At 37.4% G+C, this 22751-nt stretch overlaps 1 protein-coding gene across 1 annotated transcript in view; it reads left to right on the top strand.

The window, feature by feature from the left end:
• LOC124162469 (neuropeptides capa receptor-like) overlaps positions 1-22452 on the top strand; it is a 526934-nt gene extending 504482 nt beyond the window's left edge. The window contains exons 3-5 of the mRNA XM_046539010.1: positions 13943-14472; positions 18622-19381; positions 21370-22452. Of these exons, the coding sequence (XP_046394966.1) occupies positions 13943-14472; positions 18622-19381; positions 21370-21601 (1522 nt within the window). The 3' untranslated portion in view covers positions 21602-22452. The remainder of the gene's footprint in view (positions 1-13942; positions 14473-18621; positions 19382-21369) is intronic.
• The last annotated feature ends 299 nt before the right edge of the window (positions 22453-22751 follow it).

Raw genomic sequence — 22751 nt, 5'->3', positions numbered from 1 at the left:
TCATTTCAATTTCAAAACATCTATTGCACGTGTCTGGATCGGGTAGCATCAGTACCTGATTATCTTGCAATCCGAGTGCCTCAATTTTAATCTAACAAATTTCTACGATCGGAAGAGTTTGTGACATTAGAATAAAGTGGACAGCACGATATCTTTGTGTATCATTCAATACGCTGTTTCACGATATCTCTCCTGTAAGAAGGTCATTTCTCTAATTTCTCTTTAATAATATAGGTATTTTCATGAATTTTACCACAGAGCTATTTAACAAAGAAAGGAATTAAGGAAGGAGTTAGCTTGCTACTTAGAGCTTTGGCTTTTTCTGAGTCACGCACTGACGAACATTTTCTTGGTTAACAAATGCATGTTCATAATATTTTCAAATAAATAATGATTAGTTTTTTCCGTGAAAGTAATTATAAATTTAAGTTTGCTAATGCTCTGGTTTTCTCCATTTGAGCTAATACAAGCACGTACAACAATATCTGCTCAAACGAAAAAAATAAATAAAATACATCTGGCACAATTTCTTGGTGACCTAAAGAAATCACAAAAAACACACCGAAGTATTAGCCCAAGTAAACTATGGGAACATACAGAAACAAAAAAAAGGTGAAAGGTAAAAGACAAATCTAGCGCAGATTTAAGAGTCGCTAAGCTAAATACTTTTAAAAGAAAACGTGGAGCCTAAAAGTCATCTATTAGTGCCTCTCTGAGTCCATTTTGTCGGCTGAGTGTGATCGGTCAACACATTCAAGGGCTCCGGTTTCAATTCCCAATGACAAATAAGATCTTTCGAAGAAACCTTCTCATTAGGTAGATGAGCGAGAAAGATACTTCTGGTTAGATTCTCTTCGTTTCCGGTCTACTGACAAGTTTTCTGATTAACTGATTTAATTCAAAATTAACTGATATTTCCTCAAACGTGTACAAATTTTTTTTCGAGCCATCTTTGGTTAGAATATAACAAGCCATCGTCATCATGGGTAATGCAGAAATTAGTAAAATGTTTGCAATTAGTACGTTCTTTGAAACTTTGCCAGTATTTTAGATGTGGTTTTAGGAGGAGAATGGGAAGAGTGTCGTGGACAAATTTAAAGACAAAAATGAGAATGAAAAAGTTTGGTGAGGAGATAAAACTGATACTATTAATGAAGGAATGGGTAAATAAGGTGGTTAGAGGAGGTATTTTTCTTTAGTATTTATAGGAATCTAAAAGTAGGCTATCAAGTTATGCTAGGCAAAAAAATGGAGAAGAATTAAAACAAGCTTAATAGAAATAATGACGAGAGTCGTGTATTAACGTAAAGAAAGAATTAATGCGTGATTTAAATGGATTATTGTAATCATAAAGGAGTTGGAATTTTTATCAAAACTAACTTAATCAATAGTCAATGCATTCCTCAAAGAATCGATTCAAAAACCTTTTTAATGAATGGATGACAATTGAATTAGTTGCTGCGTATCGGCTTGGTGTGTTACAGTCCACATTTCCCAAAACTTCTTACCCACCATTCGGATACCAATTCAAATTAGAGATAGTTGTTATCTACTGGTATATCTTCAAGCGTGAAGATTTTTTCACTCTTTTCACCTTTAGAACCCAAGCTATCGACATCACTCATAATACCGAATTTAATTCAATATCAGCAACTAATACATTCTTTGACATATCACCACCATTTTGTGTTAAAAAGGACTCATTTTCGCAGAATGCCCATCGAAAGGTAATTAACTGTGAGGCGCTGAAAATCAGTCGCATTTAGAACTCAAGCAATGAAATCCAAAGCCGGAAGCAGTTTCCAGGATGTTAACGAGCGTGAGAAAAAAAATAACTTATTTCAACATGCCTGGACAAATATACACCCGAGCTCATTTATTTGTGTGCACGGTTCATCCTCTATGGCTTTTCAGAAGCAAGTGAGACGAGGTTTTTGCTGCTCACCGTGGTGACGAAAATTTTCCTTTTGCCTCCCTCCTCATTAATCTTCTAAAAGCCTTTTCCGAGTAACACCCCAGTCATGGCGACCTCCCCATCACTTAGCTCTATTTATCTACAATTAGAAGATGAGCCCTTTTTAAGCCGTACTATATCGGAATTTGAGTTCCCTTTGCTCATGAAAACGCTGTGCTAAATATACTGTTGCTCTTACTCTTTATTATTGACATGCTTACATTTTTTGTCTTCTGGTTTATTATTAAATTTGGCGTGGCCAAGATTGGATATGGGCGTAAAATATCGACGTATTCAAAGTGCATGTTTTAGAAAAGCGGTGAAAATATAAAAGATACAGGGAATCGGTTACAATAGTCGAGCAACCGTTTTAAGCAAAGTAAATTGATTTTTTTTTAATAATTAATTTTAAATTTTAACCAATAAACTAAATATGGAACTCTGCGTGAATTGAAGCGAATTTGTTGAAGAATTTGAAAGTAGGCTGTTTCGTCGTACTGGAAGAAGAATGTAAACAAGCTTAAGAGAGATAGTGACGAGAGACGCATATCGAAGTAAAGGAAGAATTTATGTCTTATATAAATGGATCGCAGCCATCTTGTAGGAGTTGAGATTTTTATCAAAACTAACTTTGACGATAATCGATAATTCTATCTCCGAAGCCAGCCTCCAGGTGGCTTTGGAGCTATTCGTTGCAACACTTTCAGTTATGAATGACATTGGTGCTTATAAATGTATTATTTTTAAATTTTTTATTCTTTATTAAGGTTATATTTAGTCATAAGTAATAGAATTCAATTTTATCTTCACGTTCATTTTGTGTTTCACGTGTTCAGAGTATCCATTTTTCTAGACGGATAAGATGAATGAGGAGAATAAGAATGTACTGAAAGCGTTTGAGATAATTTTGAGGAAAAGAAAATTTCATGTAAGGTTAAAGGAGAGAGAGAAAAAGGAATGAGGAAGTGCTAGACATAGAGGGTGAGAAGAGGAAACTGCTATTCGAGGAGTGAAGATACTACAAACCTCGATAGGTTGAAGCTTCTCTGGCACAAAACGAAAATGAGTGGGGTAAAGAAAAAGGTGAAAAGGATGGTGGGCCTAATACCAGATTAAATGAGATAATTGAACGTAGAAAATGTTATAGCATTGGATGGTGAATTAAAATTGTTGCGTTTTTTCCATGCAAACCTTACTTATGCGCAAGATTACCTGGAGTTATAATAACTGTTAGTTATAACAGGAACTGAGGTATTTTATTTTCATGAAAATCGACCATAATGGAAGGTTGGATGCTGAGGAACCAAGGATGGGTAAGAAAATGAACAGGGCTCATGCGTACATAAAATGAAGAATACTGGGTCGGATTCATTATTAAAGGGGTTTGTCCAAATTTATTTGTATAAAATGGAACAAGATCGACTTATCCTTATATTGGCATGTTGATCTAATGCAAATCTTCCTTACCCGCGTTATTACTTATCATAATAACAACATTGTAAAAGTAATCAGAGGGTGTACCTTATTTTGAACTTCATATCCGTACTTGAAGGTATTAAGTTGTGTTTATTCTCTGTAGTGGATTCGTTTGACTTGAAAGTTATATGGGCATAATGACCAAACTCTCTCAATATTGACTCTAGTAAAGAAACCATAGAGTCGGTTCTTGCTTCCTTGGGAGGGATATCAGAAACATATTCATCGGAAATGATATAGACGCCGGAAAAATATACCACGCCATTCATGAATCGTCTTCTTGAGTAAACAGAAAAGAAAGGCTTCCAAAAACATGTAAATAGACTACCATCAAATTGGATGCTATACACCGTTAAAACACATTTATCTGTTTCGTTTTACAACCTGTCTTGGACGGTGGCTTCAAAATTAGAGTAATTACAAAACAAAATAATTCGTTTTGAACTGATTTTGTGTATTTTAGTCCCGTACGGTGAAAAAATTAGCATTTTTTTAAATTTAATTCCATTTAAACTATCCTTTTTTCTTTTGATAAACTATCTTTGACGATATTTAAGAATTGAATGAAGTTGACAAACGAATTTTTGTGTCCGCCTTATCTTTTGTATAATGGTATAGCGCCGTTCAGTGAAAAAATTGGTATGATTTGGAAGAACGGAAATTAACTCATATCATACATCAAGCATCATTCACGGTATAAAGGCAGATTTGTACATGCACCACACATCCTAGAAAGTAATGTTTTCGCAAAAGCATCGCTTATCATAATCACTGATAAAAAAGGAAAATTTTACCTTCATCGTATATCAAAGTATTCCCTCAGTCTAATTCATAGATTTTTTTCTTCTCTGCTATTCTGTTTACCCTATGCCCTTTTCTTCGCCACTACATGATTCTTCTTCAAAAATTTCGAAATGCAGACACGGATAAAATTATGACAAGACATTTATGTGTTACGTAATGGATAAGATTTTCCTCCATCGCTATTAGAGCACATAGAATTCTCTATTTGGTGCTGTAAAAATCCGTATCGAGATATATTGCTTCACCTCAACTCTTTCCACCAGACCAATCCAATATTATCTAATAGTAGTTAGTACGAATTAGTGACGAATGTTCGTGCATACTTACACCGAATAAATGGTTAAAACTAAAAGCATAGTGATGTAACGCCTACGGCTTTAATAACAAAAAATTATCAGCTATCACCATCTCTCAACTCCACTAAAAAGTACAGTTGGAGTTGTGAATTCCAAAATGACACTTGTCCATTCATCTAAGTTCTGAAATAAGCCAATTTTTTAAATCTTGAAAGCTATAAAAGCCATCACTTCGAATTTAAACGACTATTAGTCAATAATATGAATATGGTAACCATTCAGTGGAAAACAAATTGAAGGAACAGTCTCAATGGCTACAAACTATGCATGAAAGCTATTTATTTTAAATTTCTGGAAAAGACTTCTGTCGTTTGGAAATTCATGAGTATAATCCTATTCCTATGTCGAAAGTTCACTAAAAAGTACGATTGGAGTTGTGGATTTCAAAATTACTCTTATCCATTCAGCTATGTTTTTGAATAAACCGCTCAGACTGTAAATCTTGAAAGATATAAAAGCCATTTGAATTTGTTAAAAGCACTTTGAATTTGAATCCTTCATTAGTCAATAATATGAACATGGTAACCATTCCCTGGAAAACAAATTGAAGGAACAGCATCAATGGCAACGAAACTATGCATGAAAGCGGTTAGATTTAAATTTCTGGAAAGTGGACTTCTGTCGTTTCGGAATTCATGAATATAATCTATACTTTTGATCCAGGATAATTTTACGGGAAGAATTTCCATGGAAAAGTCCAAAGCACCACTCAAGGTGTCCATAAAGGAAACGCTTTACGTAAATCCGCAAGAAAAACTCTCTCCAGTGCTTTCAGAGCGTCTGATATTCTCTCTCTGCATTCAGTTTTCTCGAGGAGATCTTCCGCCTCTGGGGGTGAAAGGGAGCATTTCCGTGATTATAGGAAAGTAGGGAATGCGGTTTGTTTTTCAGCGCGGTTAACTTGTTTGCGAGAAATCCCCTGTGACCCCCAGTGAGAAGTGGTGACATTAGAGGTCTCTTCCTGGCTGTGATGCGGAGGGCATTAAGCGGAACTAAGTCGGTTACTCGGTTCGCATCACTCCATTAATTCGGAGAAATGCGTTAATGAGGAGTGGTGTATTTCCTTGTACGAGGTGAATTCAAGTTCTGATGCAGGGGTCTTCAACTTTTTTTTAATGCAAAGGCCAAAACTCGACTTCGCATCGTCCGGAGGACAACAATGCTCCACGTCATTTTACCACCACATCAATAAAATATAAAAAGAACATAATTTTATATTTTATACTGGATGCACCAGTTTAACGAAGACAGAACATCAAATAACAACAAACCAAAACTATGTAGGCGATTTTCCAGGGGTCAAGAAAGACTCCCAAAGAAGCCTATGCCTAGACGCCATGGAATCATGGCATCAGCATCGTAAAAAATGTGTAGGAATGTAGCAGGGGTGTTCTGGCCAGGTCGGCTGGTCCGCCATAACGCTCGAGTCTATCGTCTATGAAACGTGTAATAGAGAAGACTCAGATTAGTTGAAACAGTTCTTTTGCAGTTATGAGATTCTACGTTTTTATTAGTTGCTATAAATGATTTCAGTGCAGTTTCGAGGAACAAATTCGCTAAATAGATAACAGCGCCATAGTATATTATTAAATATTATAAGCTGTGAAATCCACGCTTTTTATAGTAAATTTTTTCTCACGAAATTTCAATTTTTTATTAACTTTTATCTAGTTTTTAAGAGCAAGAATTGCTGTAATTTATGTTCTACTTATTATTTTATTTTATTATGAAGTAGGACAGTCTCGTTCACGATACAAGGACTTAATCAATCAACAGCATACACCTACATTATTTCTACCGTAACTTGGATACTTACCAACATAATTATATCATATTTCTTTCGTTATTGCACGTATGAGAAATTTCACACTCTAACAAGAATAGCGTCAAAATCCATTTCCGGGTATGCAATTTTCTAAAATTTTTCGGGCCCCGAGTCTTCCAGTGAGGAGGTCTTAATCATGAGCCCCAGCCGAGAGCACCCAGACACCCCGCACCGCCCCTGGTCCGCAGGGAGATCACGTCGAGAAATAACTCCAGTTTCATAGTTTTCGGGTGAGCAGCGAGTTATTTAAAAAAATCGGAGGCCATACAATTTGAATTCACCTCATATGTTGATGTGCAAGTACCAGCGATCGTGATGCTCCCTTGATGGATTAAGATAGTAATTTGACTCGTTGGGCTCGCTGGGCGAGTCCTTTACACTCCAGCGTGTGTAAACGGTGCGGAGTGTTGTGTGTGTGTGTGTGTGTTTGTTTGTTTGTTTTCTTAGTGGCCCAAAAAGTTCTATTGTAGTGAGGTTTGTTCCTTCTCCGACCTCCTCACATTGTTTGCACAGTTTGAGTTTGCAGGACAAAATCGTTAGGTGGGAGTGACTCGCATAGTTTCGGCTTAATTGCTGTTGGCCTCTTGTAGCCGACAAGTATACCAACAGTGCCTTCCCTCCCTCACACATTGGTGCATAATAATTTATTCCTCTGCAGACTTGCACTTCCTTTCAATTTAATGTCTTTCCTTCCCCCGAATGCAATTAGCTCTTTATCCTCTCCAAATTTTTAATTATCAATTCTAACTTTGGTTTCTATTTTCTTTTACTATTCCATTTATTTTTTATTTATTACCAGCTATGTAATTGATGCATGTACCCATTTCAGGCTTAATGTCACACTCCTCTGTAGGATGCCTAATTATCATTCGTAATTTGCGCTTAAATGACGATTTCACTGATTCATCTAGGCGTACAGGTAACCTTGAGTCCCTAAGTACCACAGTTAGCTTACTTAAGTTCAGCCACTCTTATATTGTAGCCAACTTATAATGGGTACACAATGTGATACCCTTTGTGAAGTTACAGCAATTATAATTGTATGTATTACAAGTTAAATTCCAACTTTAGCAATTTGTATGACTCAATCATTTCTCATTTTTAATGCGATATTCAACACGTGCCAGGTGGTCTATAGTGTGGACAATCTTACAAGAAGTAATTGTAATTGTAAGTGTATTTTTACTGCTTACTTTATAAAATCAATAATTTGTGCTCATAATTGATTACTTTTTTACGGAATTACTGTAATTGAGCCCTATTACTTTTTCTCAGAACTTTTACCAACATTGCCAATGAAATGCATGTAGTAAAAAAAGTTATACTTCTGTATTTTCTTGTATGGTCTTTTTTCTCTTTTTGCACTAACACTTTCTTCACATGGTATGTTTATTTTGTCTCGTGTTTTATAAATGAGATATTTATAATGTGTTAAAAAAGTAATAATGTTGTTAATGTAATTACCTTTAAATTAAAGGATGAAAGCTTCGACACTGGTGTTAACAACTGAAGCTACCTAAAGCTCCTCATTTTATATAAACCTTATTGTCACCAAAGCTGTAAATTTGAGACATTTTAGAGTAATTAATTAATTATTATTTATTTATTATTATTTATTTATTATAATTATTATTATTATTATTATTATTTTGTTCTTCAATTTTCTTCAGTTTTCACTGAGTAGCTTTAGTGTTAAGAGCACGGGTTCTCACCAAGGTAACTCTTTACTGTTGAATTGGGTTGAGAAATTTTCTCGTGATATGACAGGTTGAAATTATTACAGCCTTTTGCAGTTTGATGTATGTATTTGGATGGAGGTTGAGTATTTTGAAACTATTTTGTATATGTTTGGGAATGATACCGGTAGCTGAGATGACAATTGGAGCTATATAAACCTGTTCCATATTCCATATTCTTTTTATTTCTATTGCCAATTCTTGGTACTTGTTAATTTTTCCTGTAATTGTTTTTTCGATGTTATGCGACAGTGGCACGGCAATATCAACTATGTAGCAATTAAAATTTTCAGTTGACTTGCCACAATACATGGTAGTCAATTAAGTTATAGCCCTTCCTTATTATGAGCATTAGGGTTTGTATTTTTATTCACTGTAGGAGGATTAACAGGAGTTGTATTAGCAAATTCATCAATTGATATTGCTATACATGATACTTACTACGTGGTAGCCCACTTCCATTACGTCCTATCAATATTATTATTATTATTAATTATTATTGTAATATAACACCCCACTGAGTTTCAAAAAATTCAATAGGTAACAAAATATAACCCCAGTTGATTTCTCGGAAACGTGTACCGAGGAAGGATTTCATATTTATTCAGCGTGCAAATTTTGGAAAAGCATTTATCAAGAAAAACATATAATTATGGATCGAATAATATAACAGCAGAAGCAATTTTTTTCACATGCTTTTTAAGGAGCAAATTATTCCTAGTGTTGGGAAAATCGTCGAATGGAAATGGCAAAAATGTGTAAACGGTAAATGGATTTTAACGAGGAAAAGTTTCTTCTCGACATTGTTGAGAAAACACTTCGGTGGAAAAATATCATCTCGTTATTAATTTGCAGATGTGACGTGCACTGAAAATTTTTGAAAGTGACCTATTACTATTCAGCATCTTTTCCTTACTTCCATGTTTCACAGTTTCGAGGAATAATTGGGATTTATATTTTATTAGCTATTGAATTTGGTAAGAATCTGCGGGGCTAGTAAATTATCTTGATATTAAAACGAATGCATGTTAAAGGCAAAGCCCAATAGAGAAATAAAACATTAGTGGGGAGTTTTTGGTACAGCTACCTTTAATTAAAGTTCACTCGAATACTGAGTACTTCTTTAACTCCGAAGTTTGGATCGTATTGGTGAAGGTAGAGCTCACCTTTGTAAATGTTAAGTTCTCATAACATAGGTAGAGGGACGAATCCTATTCCTTGAGACACTGTCAGTGTTTGTGCCGAGGGAGTTCAAGAGCTCAATGGGGGAGGATGAATTAACCACGCATAAAATAAACGCACCCTTTAGTATCTTTATTATGCAAACGAATGCATGTTAGAGGCATGGCCAAAATGAGAAATAAATGTGAATTGGAATATCATTTCGGTCAAAAGTTTTGTTGTTCCCATATGCATGAGTAGATTTATCTCTGCCTACTTATCTTATAGTCTTTATTATGGTATAGTCTTTTTTATTACTTCATATGATAACCAATGGTAACACATTTTAGTTCTGATGGTCATTAGTTTTATTAATAATTGAAGAGAATGATAACATAATAATATTTTAACATTACACCTTACACATTTATATTATTCACATTGCTAGGGGCTGGAAACCCATTGTTCGCGGGCTACAAATTTAAATGACGGAACTAATTAAAATTTGTATCCTAGAATTTTCAGGAGATATCATAGATAATTAATATACTTAACTAAAGTGAAGAGACATACAAATAAGGGTGCATAATTTAAATGGAAACTATTGCCTCAATGGAGTTCATGAACTTGGTGTGTCAGCCTCAAATATCCGAAATCTTCCCTACAACACGAAGAAAATAATATGATCATGAAGTAGATAGCTTGCTAATCCTTTGAGAATATAAATATGCAAATGAGACAATTGAGAAATCCTAGATAAATTTATATTTGGTAGAATCAGGCGAAACAGATTGAAAATAAACTATGTAATTTCACTTAATTAAATGTCCTGAGTGTTAAAGTAGCGCATTATCTTAGGAGTACCAGCATAAAACTCCAACTTGAAATTATAGAGTAATTGCTTGAAATTACCAGACACGTAATTGATTGTCTCTTTCTTCATGGATCTAAGCGTCTTGATATACTTTGGCTGCCTCTAACTCGAGCTAAGTTTTACTAATTTCCATTTTCTTTGCATAATTTAACTTGGACATGAAAATTTGACAATGAAACACGTAAGTGCAAACCGCGTCTTAGATGATTTGAGACTGCATTTCGAGAATACTGGATCAAGAACACTTGAAAAGTATTTTTTATGGCAAATAACGTCAAATGGGAGACTCATTTGCGAAGAGATTTTGAGAGAATCATTTGAAATGGAATGACAGCACGCAAAGTTTCTCAATTATTTTTGACATGCGTATGAAGTATGGGCTGTGCGAGGAAGGATAAACCTTAACGTCATCTTCCATCAATTGGTAAACCTAAAATGGATATAAAATACAAGGGCTTTCAAAATGCTTCAAGATAAGAGATAGATGGTGACGATGGTGCCTCTTCAGAGTGACAAAATGCCTTTCATCATTACGTTTCATATACGCGTTGTTCATCATCGAAATCTTAATCGCCAGCCTTTTGAATGGAATATGGAGGATAAGTACAATATTAAAAACGAGAAATGAATTTTATCCACCAATATTTCATTTTAATTGATTTTCCTGCAAACATTGATAGATTTGGGGTTGGGTCTTTACTATCCGGAACTTGACTTTGGAAAGAGCACTTAGCACCAATGATAATCAGACATCCTCCAGAGGAATGTCAAATTAAGCCTGGAGTCCTTATCTGCAACAAATTTGTAGTTTTGAGTTGATAATAAAGGAATTGCGAGGGAATAAAAGAAAATAAGTTCACGGAGAAATAAATGGTTTCGCATTTTCTGGTAGGAGGTGAGGGTGTGAAAATATTTCGATATAACATAGAAAATGGCACATTGATAGATTTGATGCCGGGTTAGTCGATAAAAATGCCTTAAATATTTGAGATTTGAACAAGGGAAGAGCACAAGAGTACCAATGAATACAAACATCTTTTGGGGGAGCATAAATCCTAAATCAGATTGTACAGCGAGCGACGGCTTTTTGCCTCCATTACCTCATTGTAATTGATTAACCTTTATGCATTGATAGATTTGGGGTCGGGCTAAGTTATATCTTCTCTATCCAACGATTCCTCTTTCACCGTAAGGAGGAAATTAAAAATAAAAATTACATTACGTAAAAAGAATTTATTTCGGGTACTTATTACTGCAAAAGTAATCGCTAAAAGTACATATTACTGCAAAAGTAACTGCCACAAGTAATCCGATTACTTTTACTCGATTACTTACCAATAAAAGGTTATAGGCATAGCCCAATTGAGAAGTAATAGATAGTGGGAAGTTTTTGGTGTAGCTACCTTAAGCCTGTAACTAAAATTCTCTTGCAGACTGTTTCATTCCGAAATTTGGATTGAATTGTGAGGGAATAGCTAATCTATAGGCGTGTCAAGTTCTTATTAAATAATACTTTTAAAAAATAATAATATTCGCTTAATGTCGTGGAATAATAGGTTCTAAAGACTTAACAGAAATAAAAATTTAGCTTGCTTATCCAATAAGAAAACAATAATGTATTGCAATTGTCGTACGTCAGCAATTGAACTATTTTTCAGGAGAAACGATATATTACTTCGGAAGATGTTACGCACAAAATTGTGAACTTCTAAGTTGTTTTCCTTCCCCCGTCAAAATCAACAACAACTCTCATTGTTGTTTTTTTGCGTAGCAACTTCGAGACTCATTGTTAAAGGCATTGAGGGTTTTCTTTGTTATTTAAATCATATATCGTAATCAATTCCGAAAAACTACAAAAGACATAAAATTCAAGAGAAGATATTGGTAGAGAGACCCGTTCTTTCCCTTGTGACACCGCCAGTGTTTGTGTTGGGGGTGTTCAAGGGCTTCGGGAAGGGAGAGTTTATTAACCACGGATATAATAAACAATACCTTCAGAATCTTGATGCTAAAAACGAATGGATGCTGCAGGGACAGCCCAAATGAGAAATTAATCATTAGTAGAAAGTTTTTTTTAGCTACCTTAATCCTGTAACAAGAATTCGCTCGCTCATCGAGTGTTTCATTCTGAAGATTGGATTGGTGAGGGTAAAGCTTACCTATGGACGTATTAAGTTCTCATAATATATTTATCATAATAATAATGATAATGATAACATTCATTTATCTTTTAGACCCTCTAAGTCCTAAAGACTTTACAGAAATAAAAATGTTTACAATTAGAAAATAACAATTATTCGACTTTATTGGGCCAGATTGGGACTAGAAAGTCCCATCTTCCATCTAGTCCCTCGTATTACATAATATATTTGCAGTCTAATTCCTTGTAAAGTTACTCGTGAAATAAAGTACAATCAATTATAGCAAAGGAGACATAGAAGTACGCTTTTAAGAAACAACAAACAAAACTCAAAGTAAACAAAGTTACATTTACCATGTGTAAAAATATGTGGACTAACGTGGGAAAAAACCTAAGGATATTGATTTTCGTCCTTATTGGAAAAAAACAGTGCAGGATAACGCCCACACAATAAAGGGTGTGTAATATCCTTGTAAGAAGTCATAATAAATTCCGAATAGCTAGCAAATAACTAACATATAAAATTAAAGTAGGTTGTGGAACCAGGGAAAATATTGGTAGAGAAACCAGTTCTCTTCCCTGTGAATGCGCCAGTGTTTTCGTAGGGGGTTTTTAAGGGCTTCAATGAGGGAGGAAAACTTAACCGTGGAGAAAATAAACGCTCCCTTTTAGTAAAATTGTACTTAAGATCGTTAATTAAAAAAGCGGGTAACACCTAAAGACTCATTTCGACCGACAAGCTGGGTCCTTCCTCCCTCCTCCTCTCTTAAGTAATTTCTCCTTTAAATTCCCATCGAGTGTTTAGCGCCTTAATTTGTTCAGCGGAGGACGGAGAAAGCTCCCACCGACTGCGTGTGAAGCTAACACGTTGAAGTTTGGGGCTAGTTTATTTCGCCCTTGGGCTTGCGGTTACGCTTCAACTTTTACTGGAGCGAAATTATCTCTTCCTCCTTCTCCTCCCACCCATGAGAATAGAATAGGGTGAAATACGGAAGTTGGGAAATGGAGAAATACATCGTGAATAAATTATTTCCTCTCTCCCTCTCTGAATAAAACAAATTCAGGGTGCATTTTGAGTTGAAATCAGAATAATCAATGTTTGCTTGTAATAGTAACTGCCATGTAAGTCTCTTGTTTGCTATTTGAGTTTAACTTTCCCTCTGAAGTAGGTGTTCGCAGCTAGAATCTGTGAAATACCTATTGAATGTTTTTCATGGAGATTGTTCCCGTAGAGTGAGCTCAACTCCTATTTCATAACAATTGTATCGAAACTCATAGAAAGGTTGTGTTACAACACCAATTTGATATTTTCAATATCCAAAACTATTCGTTAAATTCTTAGTTAAGGGGATTATCTGAGAAGAGGAGGGAACGGGGTGTATTGAGGGGGGGGGGCACCGCCGCACTATGGGAGTACCGCCGCCCCCAGCCTCGCCGTAAATTCTGGAAAATTGAAAATGTCAATCATCAAGGTGGTGCTCCAATTAAATTTATTTTTTCACCAGCTTAAAAAACGAGCCCCTAATGCCCCTCCAGCGAAAGAAAGCGAGTAATAAGAATAACGAGGAGATTTGTGTGAAGTACACGCTTTAGTAACTCTGCTTTTCGCCTTACAGGACGTCTTACACCTCCGTGCTGACAATCGTGGCCTTCTCCATGGAGCGCTACCTGGCCATCTGTCATCCGCTGCACTCCTACGCCATGTCGGGCCTCAAGCGGGCCCTCCGCATCATCGCCGTCCTGTGGGCCCTCTCCCTCATCGCCGCCCTGCCCTTCGCCGTCTTCACCACCGTCAACTACGTCACCTACCCTCCGAACACGGATCGGATCGTGCCCGAGTCCGCCTTCTGCGCGATGCTCGACGAAAACATTCCGCCCCACTGGCCCATCTACGAGGCCTCATCCCTCGTCTTCTTCATCATCCCGATGGTGGTCATCGCAGTGCTGTACGCCCGCATGGGAATACGCATCCGAAGGACCAACTGCATCCTGGGAGGCAAGAGGACCGAGGGTGCGGGCCCAAAAGTGACGGGACCCGGAGGCGCGACCACGGCGGTGCGGAACAACACTCTATGCCGGAGCAGCAGTGCGGTGCACGGCGAGAGCAAACAGAGTCACTCGCGCAAAGCCGTGGTCAGGATGTTGGGTAAGCAATAGGGTGGTTTCCTATTATTTTTTATTGCCTAAATCGAAAGATTATTACTCTTGGAGTACGTATTTCACGCTTTTAGATTTTTAAATGGCGATATCTATTTTTCGCGATTAAATGAAAAGTGAAAATTTTCAAGCGCGCGAAAACGCGACGAGTAAGTATGAATGCCGGGAAAACTCCCGTGTGACGTCGTTCTGATTTCCGCTGCCGCCAAGTGAGGTGACCTTGGGGCGAGGCTTTGAGCGCTGATACGATGCAGGATGCTAGCAGGTAGCGCTTGGCTTAGATAAGGATTGTTAATACCTTATCAAACGAAGGAAACTTTCCGACCATAGGCAGTTTTAATAGGTGATTATTAAGGCATGTTTCCCTCAGCTCTGTGTCTCATGCATGCATTGGTAATCTCAGACGATGTAAAACTCCTATCTACTCGTATAGAAACTAGGTCCCTGTGACGTCACGTGGAGTGGCATCGCATGAGCGCCAATCTTGCTTTTTTTCAAATGAGGATAAAATTGACCCTTGCCATTCGTCTAAACCGGTATTTCTAAAACCAAATAATTTGTATATTACGAATACACCAATGGTGGGTAACGAATCGCAATCAATGCCTTTCGTTTTCTTTGATGAAGGAAACTACCCTATTTGTCCAGTGTTCCAGTGGTCCAGTCTTCTTTTTCTTCCTCTTCTTTATCTGTAGCTTGATTCCCGTTGGGGGTCGCTGCTCCTAACTAATCCCCTCCGAATCACTCGACCCTGGGCATCCCGTTCATTCAAACCCTTCTCCCTCAAATCATTCTTGATACAGACCCTCCATCTTCTATTTGGTCTTCCCCTCGCTCTCTTCCATCCTGCCGCCAAATTTTGAATTTTGTTCCCCGCATCTTCCTCGTTCCAGCGGTACAAAACATTTATAATTTGTATCACATTGTGCTCTGAAAACAAAAATATTTCAGGAAAAATATTCTCTATCAGCGATACAAAAAATTACTTTACTATTCGCCATTTAAATACATACCATTTACTTTATTAATACTATTTATTTGTTGAATCGCTAATAAGGAATATTTTGTCAATATGATATTTGTTTTTGAGAGGAGGAGGGACGACGAAGTGCTGAACATGGTGGGTGAGGAGAGGCGCCTTTTAGAGGAGATACGGAGGAGACATAAGGTATGGATGGAGGGAGTACTTAGCGGGGAGGGGATGTTGAAATCTTAGTTAGAGAGTAGAACTTTAGGTAAACGAGGGAGGGGAAGAAAGAGAAAAGGATTTTTAGATAGATTTAAAGGGAGTATGCCTTGCAGTGAATTTAATAAGGCAGTGCTGGAAGGAAAGGGAGGCTCCCAGATTACTTCCTTAGTACTCCATGGAAACCTACCTCAATCAGTAGAATACTATAATAAAAATAATAATAACATTTGTTTTCAAAGGTGAATATGATATACATTTTTCTTTTCTCCGCTCTTATAGATTATCCATTCGCATAATAGACATTCATTCATTCATCCCTTCTTAAATTATGTCCGAATCATTGCATCCCTCCCTCGTGCACCTTCTTTGAGATAACAACAATCACTCCTGCCACCTTCTTATCTTCTTATTCCTTGTCCTCTCTCTTCTTGTGTTTCCCATCATCCATATCCATATCAGCATTCTCACATTAGCCACATCCATTTTCCATTTTCTTTTCTCGGGCTTTCTTAACAGACCAGGTTTCACTTCCATGTGGGTGATTCTAGTGTAGCATTTATGCTATTTATTTTTATTTATTGGTTATTTATTTATTTATTGATTTCTTTTTATTTGTTCATTATTTATATATTCATGTATTTACTTATTGTGCGATTATGCACAATATTGTGCTAAGTTATTTTAAATTAGATATATTATCGCTGCATGCGTACAATTCACAACGTAGAATGCTTACACTGGAGGCACCATTATTCAATACAGAGGCATCAAACGCGAGACATAAGCATGGCAAACTCTCAGGTAAACGTTTGTGAGTAATATTTTACAATTTCTGGATATGGAGGCTGCAACCTCTCCGGGGGTCACGTCATCACTCTTGAGGATTTTGCCTTAGGGTACCCGAAGGCTTTACTCGGGGTATAAATCCGGGATCCTTTAATCAACAGCGCTGAACTACTTTGATACCTACTTAGTTACCACGCTCCACCTTAATCACAACACAGTAATAAATTCAAAAGAAATGATTCGTATGTAACATGTGATTAGTGGCCAAGTTTTTGCTCCGCGTAAAATCCAATCACCGTGCAAATGTCTCGATGTAACACGCTGAGAAATTTTATTTCCCGTACCTGTGAAGACTGGAGGCGTTCGAGATGTGGGTGTGGAGAAGAATGGAGAGGGTAGAGTAGACAGAGAGGAGGAGGAACGATGAAGTGCAGTGCATGGTGGGTGAGGAGTAGCAGCTTTTAGATGAGATACGGAGGAGACAGAGGGTATGGATGGAGGGAGTGCTTCGCGGGGAGGGGATGTTGAAATCTGTATTACAGAGTAGAATTATAGGTTAACGAGGGAGGGGGAGGAAGAGAATAGGATTTTTAGATAGAATGAAGGGGAGTAACCTTATTATTAATTAACGAGGGAGGTCCATGAGGGGAGGGGGGGCTATCGAAATGCTTCGTAATTGCTCCATGCACCTAACTTAATCCGTAGAATAATAATTTTACATGTAGATTTTTAAAAATCACCTGACATGATTTTTTTAATCATCACGTAACATATATTTTTTTAAGGTCAATATCCCTATTTCTTGTGTGTGGATTCATATAGTTCAAACACGTGCAGAGAGTACTCCCTATTAGTTTCAAGGTAATACTCATTTCTGGTGTCTATTATATACATCAGTCCTATGAAGGGAATGTTGAGGTAAAAAAATGTTTTGAAGCCGCAAAAAGCTGTTTTTCCCTAGAATTAATTTGAAGGAGATGGTATCCGGCCGTTAATGAAATATTGTTTTACTCTTATTCGAGCGAAGTATTTGAAACTTTAGACTTACTTTTCTAAGAAACAGATTTTTTTCCAATAAATTATGCTTAAATTGAATCTAAATATAAATGGGCTCACTTAATAGCTTGAAAGTGTGTCGAAGAATTAAAAATAATGTAGTTTTTTTAAAACGTCGTGCCATCTCTGCCACTAATGACATTTAATGAGAATTTTTCCGAGTAATTCGTCCCTGATAAATTTTCGGAGTTTGCAGGAATATTTTGGTGCATTCGAATACGAGCATTGCTTCACGAATAATTTTGTAGAATTTGGTAAATTTAAATCCTTGCATCTACATTTCGAATTGAATTCTAGTATCACTTCCGCACACGCATTTGTGCTGAAATATTCTGTACATGTAATACGAAAATTCCGTGAGTCATTAATTATTTTTAATTATTTATTTTCACAAATTTACTAGTTGTAAGGACAGAGTGTATATATCAATCATTTTTCCCTCATGCATGATAAGATGAGTTTAGTATCCTAGAAGGATATTTCACGTTTTTACATGTATCTATCTTGTCCTTTGATTATAAACAATTTTATTTCGGTCTTTGAGAAACTGTGTACTACTTTAATGGCTAAAAATTCATTAAGTCGAGATAAACAGTTATTTTTTGCCATATTTTCCAGATCTACTCATATGCTCGTAGACAGATTTAGGGGGGGAGCACGAGGGTACGTGCTCCCCCCCCCCCAGATGCTTAAATGATAGACAAAATTTATAATACTGTTATCATTATGCTCGCTTTGTTTTGTTTATTACGGAGTCTCAATCATTTAATTACATATTAACAACTTTGATAAGTATTAAAATAAAGGCAATATTGCGTGCATTAATTGTTATATCTTTCTTTAAATCTCAATTATGAGGAGATCCTATACCTTCAGCCTTGTGCCGCTCGCCCGCCAAGAAAGAAATCCTGGATCCGCCCCTACATATGCTCTATGTCTCAACTCTCTATATAACCATTGTGTTCTTTTAGAAATACCTTGATCCATTCCTTCTCTGCCTCAAGAATTCCGCTTCTTTTTGTTGTTCCAAGGATTTTCGCGTGGTCTAAGGATTCTGATTTAAACCATGATTGTAATTTAAATCTTCTAATTATCTCTTCTTTGCAGCCGCCGTCGTGATCGCCTTCTTCCTTTGCTGGGCCCCGTTTCACGCTCAACGGCTACTCTACGTCTACGCCAAGGACTCCCCGAACTATGAAAAGATCAACGAGTGGATGTACTACATCACGGGCTGCTTCTACTACTTCTCTTCCACCGTCAACCCGATCCTATACAACGTCATGTCGGCCAAGTACCGGATGGCCTTCCTAGAGACGCTATGTTGCATCTTACCGCTCAACCCGAGGCACAGACACCATCACCACCGCCACCACCACTTCCTGCTGAGGCGACACCGCTCCACCTTCGGCAGCGGAGGCTTCAACTCGTCCAGGGAACCGTCCACGTCCACGCAGTGGATGAGGACCAAGTCGACCATCGAACGCAACTGCGGGGATGGCGACGTGGCCGGGTTGAACGGCCGCGGAAAGTCGTGCGATAGGGAGGAGAGGTTGAGAGGTGGAGAGTGTTTGCACGGCAGTCCGCTGTGCCAGGGTCCGAATCTCCTCTGCGCGTCCAGGGCTTGCAACAACGGCAGGAGCAGGTCGTCTTCCTCGAAGAGGAAGTCTTCTCCGTGGCAGAGGGAACCGTACGAGCTGTCGCCTTGCAAGACTACGGACGGGACGGATATCGTCGACCTCGACATCTCGACTCTGGACAAGCCGCTGTTGAGGGAGTTGCCCAGTCCCTACGGTTGTACGGAGAAGGGTATCAATTCGCCGGTCGAGTGGCGGAAGTACGAGTACCTGTTCCCCGAGGCGAACTCCAGGTAGAGTGGTGACCAGGAGTTTTCAGTAGTATTACAAGAGATTTCCAAAATGAATATCGTTATACTTCAGCAATCCATTTTTGCCCCTCCCTAGCCAATTCCTTTTGCTCCCTCATGTTCGTTTTTTGTGTTCCTCTTCATCTTCCACAAGTACTTACATCATAATAACAAAAATAATTTTCTGTACCTGCTGAAACTACTTGCGATTCGCAGCATGACTAGTCGCAGCTTTTTAGCTTGTTAGCTGATTGCCCAACCAACCTCACTTACCACAACTAGCGTCAGCTCGCTTGCCTTTTCAGTGCGCCAAAATAAATTATTCTGGTAACTTTAGAGACAGACGCGGCATTTTCGTAACCACCTCAATCGCGAGACATTCATTGATATATCGCGGTAACTGAGCCTTTCCTAGCCTTTTTTGGAATTTATAGTTACTAAAGGAAATTTTCTTCTCGGTTAAGTGTGAATGAATGAGAAATAACATTATTGGCAATTCATGAAGGAAAACTATTGATTGTAATTTTTCAGCTTCTCAACAAATGAAATCATACCGGTATTAATGAATTCTCTTAGGTTCTCGGGCACTCAGTCAAATACTTGGGTACTAGAGAGCATTTATGGGTAATCAACTATCAATTTGGGCTTGCAAGTACCATAAAAGTACTCTTCAATACATGTACTGTCCCACACTCCGAGTCCGAATAGTCCGTTTTTGTCTTTAAGAATTGAGGGGTTAAAAAGCCAAGGGGTACAAGTGATTTTTTTCTCAACAGAGTTAGATAAAGTTAATTGTTAGAAGAAATACTAAAAACTTGGTTGCCAATGGATGCGAGTGAGTCTCAGTTCTATGCTGACATCGAGTGGAAAATAAAAAGCACTACTAAACATCTAATTGATCTCATTTGTTTTCCATACCTAATTTCTGTACCTAACTCTGTGTAGAGAAAAGAAATCACCTGTACTCCTTTGATTCTCACCCACCCAATTATAATTTGCCTAACTCTGTGATAAAGCAAATAATGGAATATTAATTGATTAACAATGAACGAGATGTGGTCATGCCTCTGCATAACAATTGTAGTGCTTACAAATTTTTCTGACTGTTCTCGTATTTACATCAATCTCCTCAACTTTGCTTATGCATCATTTTCGTGCCCTCTGATAGTGCGCATGTTTTGCAATTTGTAGTTACTAAAAGAAATTTTATCCTCGGAGTTGGGATAAATGAATGAAAAATAATATTATTGGCAGTGCATAATGAAATTCAATTTATTGTAATTTTCAAGATTTTCGGCAAATGAAAGTGAACTTAAGGTTGTTTCTGGATTATTGCAGTTCTTTAGACACTTATTAATTCTAATTCTTGCAACATGCAATAAAAATGTAGAGTTCCCTAAGACATTAACACGCTAATGAAATATTGGGAATAACTTGAATTTAGAATACTTTATAAACTTTTGTGTTGTAGAAAACTTTGTAGAAAATTTGTGTTGATGTAGCAAAAATTAAGAAACATTGGCAGTAACACAATAACTTTAAAATAAATTATCTTGTGGAGAGTACTCTGTCCGTATTATCGAGCAAATAAAAACATAAAATAAATTTCAAAGCACTGCAGGAACAAGTGACTTCGTACGCAGTCACGCGCACGGGTAAAGTTAAATACACCAACGGATGAAGTTCGCCTTGAAAGGGAGATCCGGGTTCGTATCCCGGCTAAGTCAAATATTTTTTCATGGCGAACTTCATCCGTTGGTTATATAAAATAAATTGATATATTCTTAAAAAAATAATCAATAAACAATGATACATCTGTGTGTCAAAATATGAATCCGTGTAGCGTTCAAGCTTGATTTGAAAAAGTAATATTTTTAAAAATATTTTAAATGAAAATCTCTAATGTTTCTTTTTTTTCATTTTATTCCATGTTTTATTTCATCCAATTCCCTGCTGTTGTTGATCTGAAAACCTCCCTCTTGGCGCTTAAGGGCTCCACCAGACGCAGTCTTGTCCCCCGCCCTGAACGGGAAACCCAGATCGGCAGTGCTGCTCGAAGCCTCTTCTGAGGCGGGACAGGAGGGAAGCGGAGCCGCGAAGGTGACGGTCTACACCCGAGGAGCAAGCCGAACGACGTTCGGCGAAGGTCCTTCGGAAGATTCGTCGGAAGTGAACATGTTTGCCAAACCACCACCGACGCCTCACGTGGAGACTTGCGTTTAGGATCTTCCACCACGTATATAGACTCGTGTGAAGGGGTGGAATTCGTATAATGTGAAGGCTGTGTCGAATGCTCGATTGGAAGAGGAAGTGTGGATAAACTTATTACGGGTGTTAACAGACCCTGTCGAGGATTCTAGCGTCTGCGAAGTAGTTCAAAACTTCGATAATAGGTGGCGACCGCGATGGAAATTGCGTGGCATGCTTAAAGTACGGGTGATGTTCCATCATTTTTTTCCGAGTGCGTGTCTGTCTTTCCCCGATTATAGTGAATGTGGAGTAAACTTATTTCAGTCCCTATCGACTCTACGAAGCAGTTCAAAACTTCGATAATAGGTGGACGGTGGCTGCCGCGGAAGAAATTGCGCGGCATGCTAAAGTACGGGTGATGTTACATCAATTATTCTGAGTGCGTGACTAACTTTGTAGTGAAAGTATTGAATATGATGTAAAAGACTGAATTTCAGACTGTCAAGTATACTGATAACTCTTCCCCTATGACTATTTTCAGCTCACGGCTCTTTCAGACTTAATGTAATCAAAAAAACTGTTATTCTAACCAAAATTATTTTCAAGCGGCTTTCAAAGGATTCCAATTGTAAAGAGACAAAAATAATTCGAATCCACTAAGTGTTTACTCATTAAAAGAATAAATATTAATATTTGCTGTCGAGCTTCGTTGTGGAATCACGGGATGGTATGTTAGGAGATATTGGTGCCAATTTGTGATTTGCATTCACATACGGTTGGGTAAAGTGTGAAATTTGACCATTGATATAATGCTTCCAATGAGAAAGTTTCATTAATTTCTAAGACTATATTTTCTTGAATAAAGATTTGAGTTTGAAAGATAATTTTTGTGATTTTTTTCAGTTAATTACAGTGATATATTCTTTCTGCTTGAGTTGGAAATGGACGCAGAGGCAATTTTGCATCACCTCAGCCATGGGGAATTGACATGATAATAGTTTCGTATCCAAAATATGTTTCCTATTGGCAAAGAAGATTGTCTCTTTATAAACCCTTTATGAAATTATTACTTACGTTCAAGAATGCTAAGGTGAGACAACTTCTTAGTCATCAATGTAGTTTTCAAATAAGAAACAGCCGTGCGTATTTATAGCTTCACATGTTAATTAAATGTGCGTAATTA

This window comes from Ischnura elegans, chromosome 7, assembly GCF_921293095.1.
Source record: "Ischnura elegans chromosome 7, ioIscEleg1.1, whole genome shotgun sequence".
NCBI lineage: Eukaryota > Metazoa > Arthropoda > Insecta > Odonata > Coenagrionidae > Ischnura > Ischnura elegans.
Note: the sequence above shows the minus strand (reverse complement) of the source record. Positions and strands in the feature narration are given on the sequence as shown.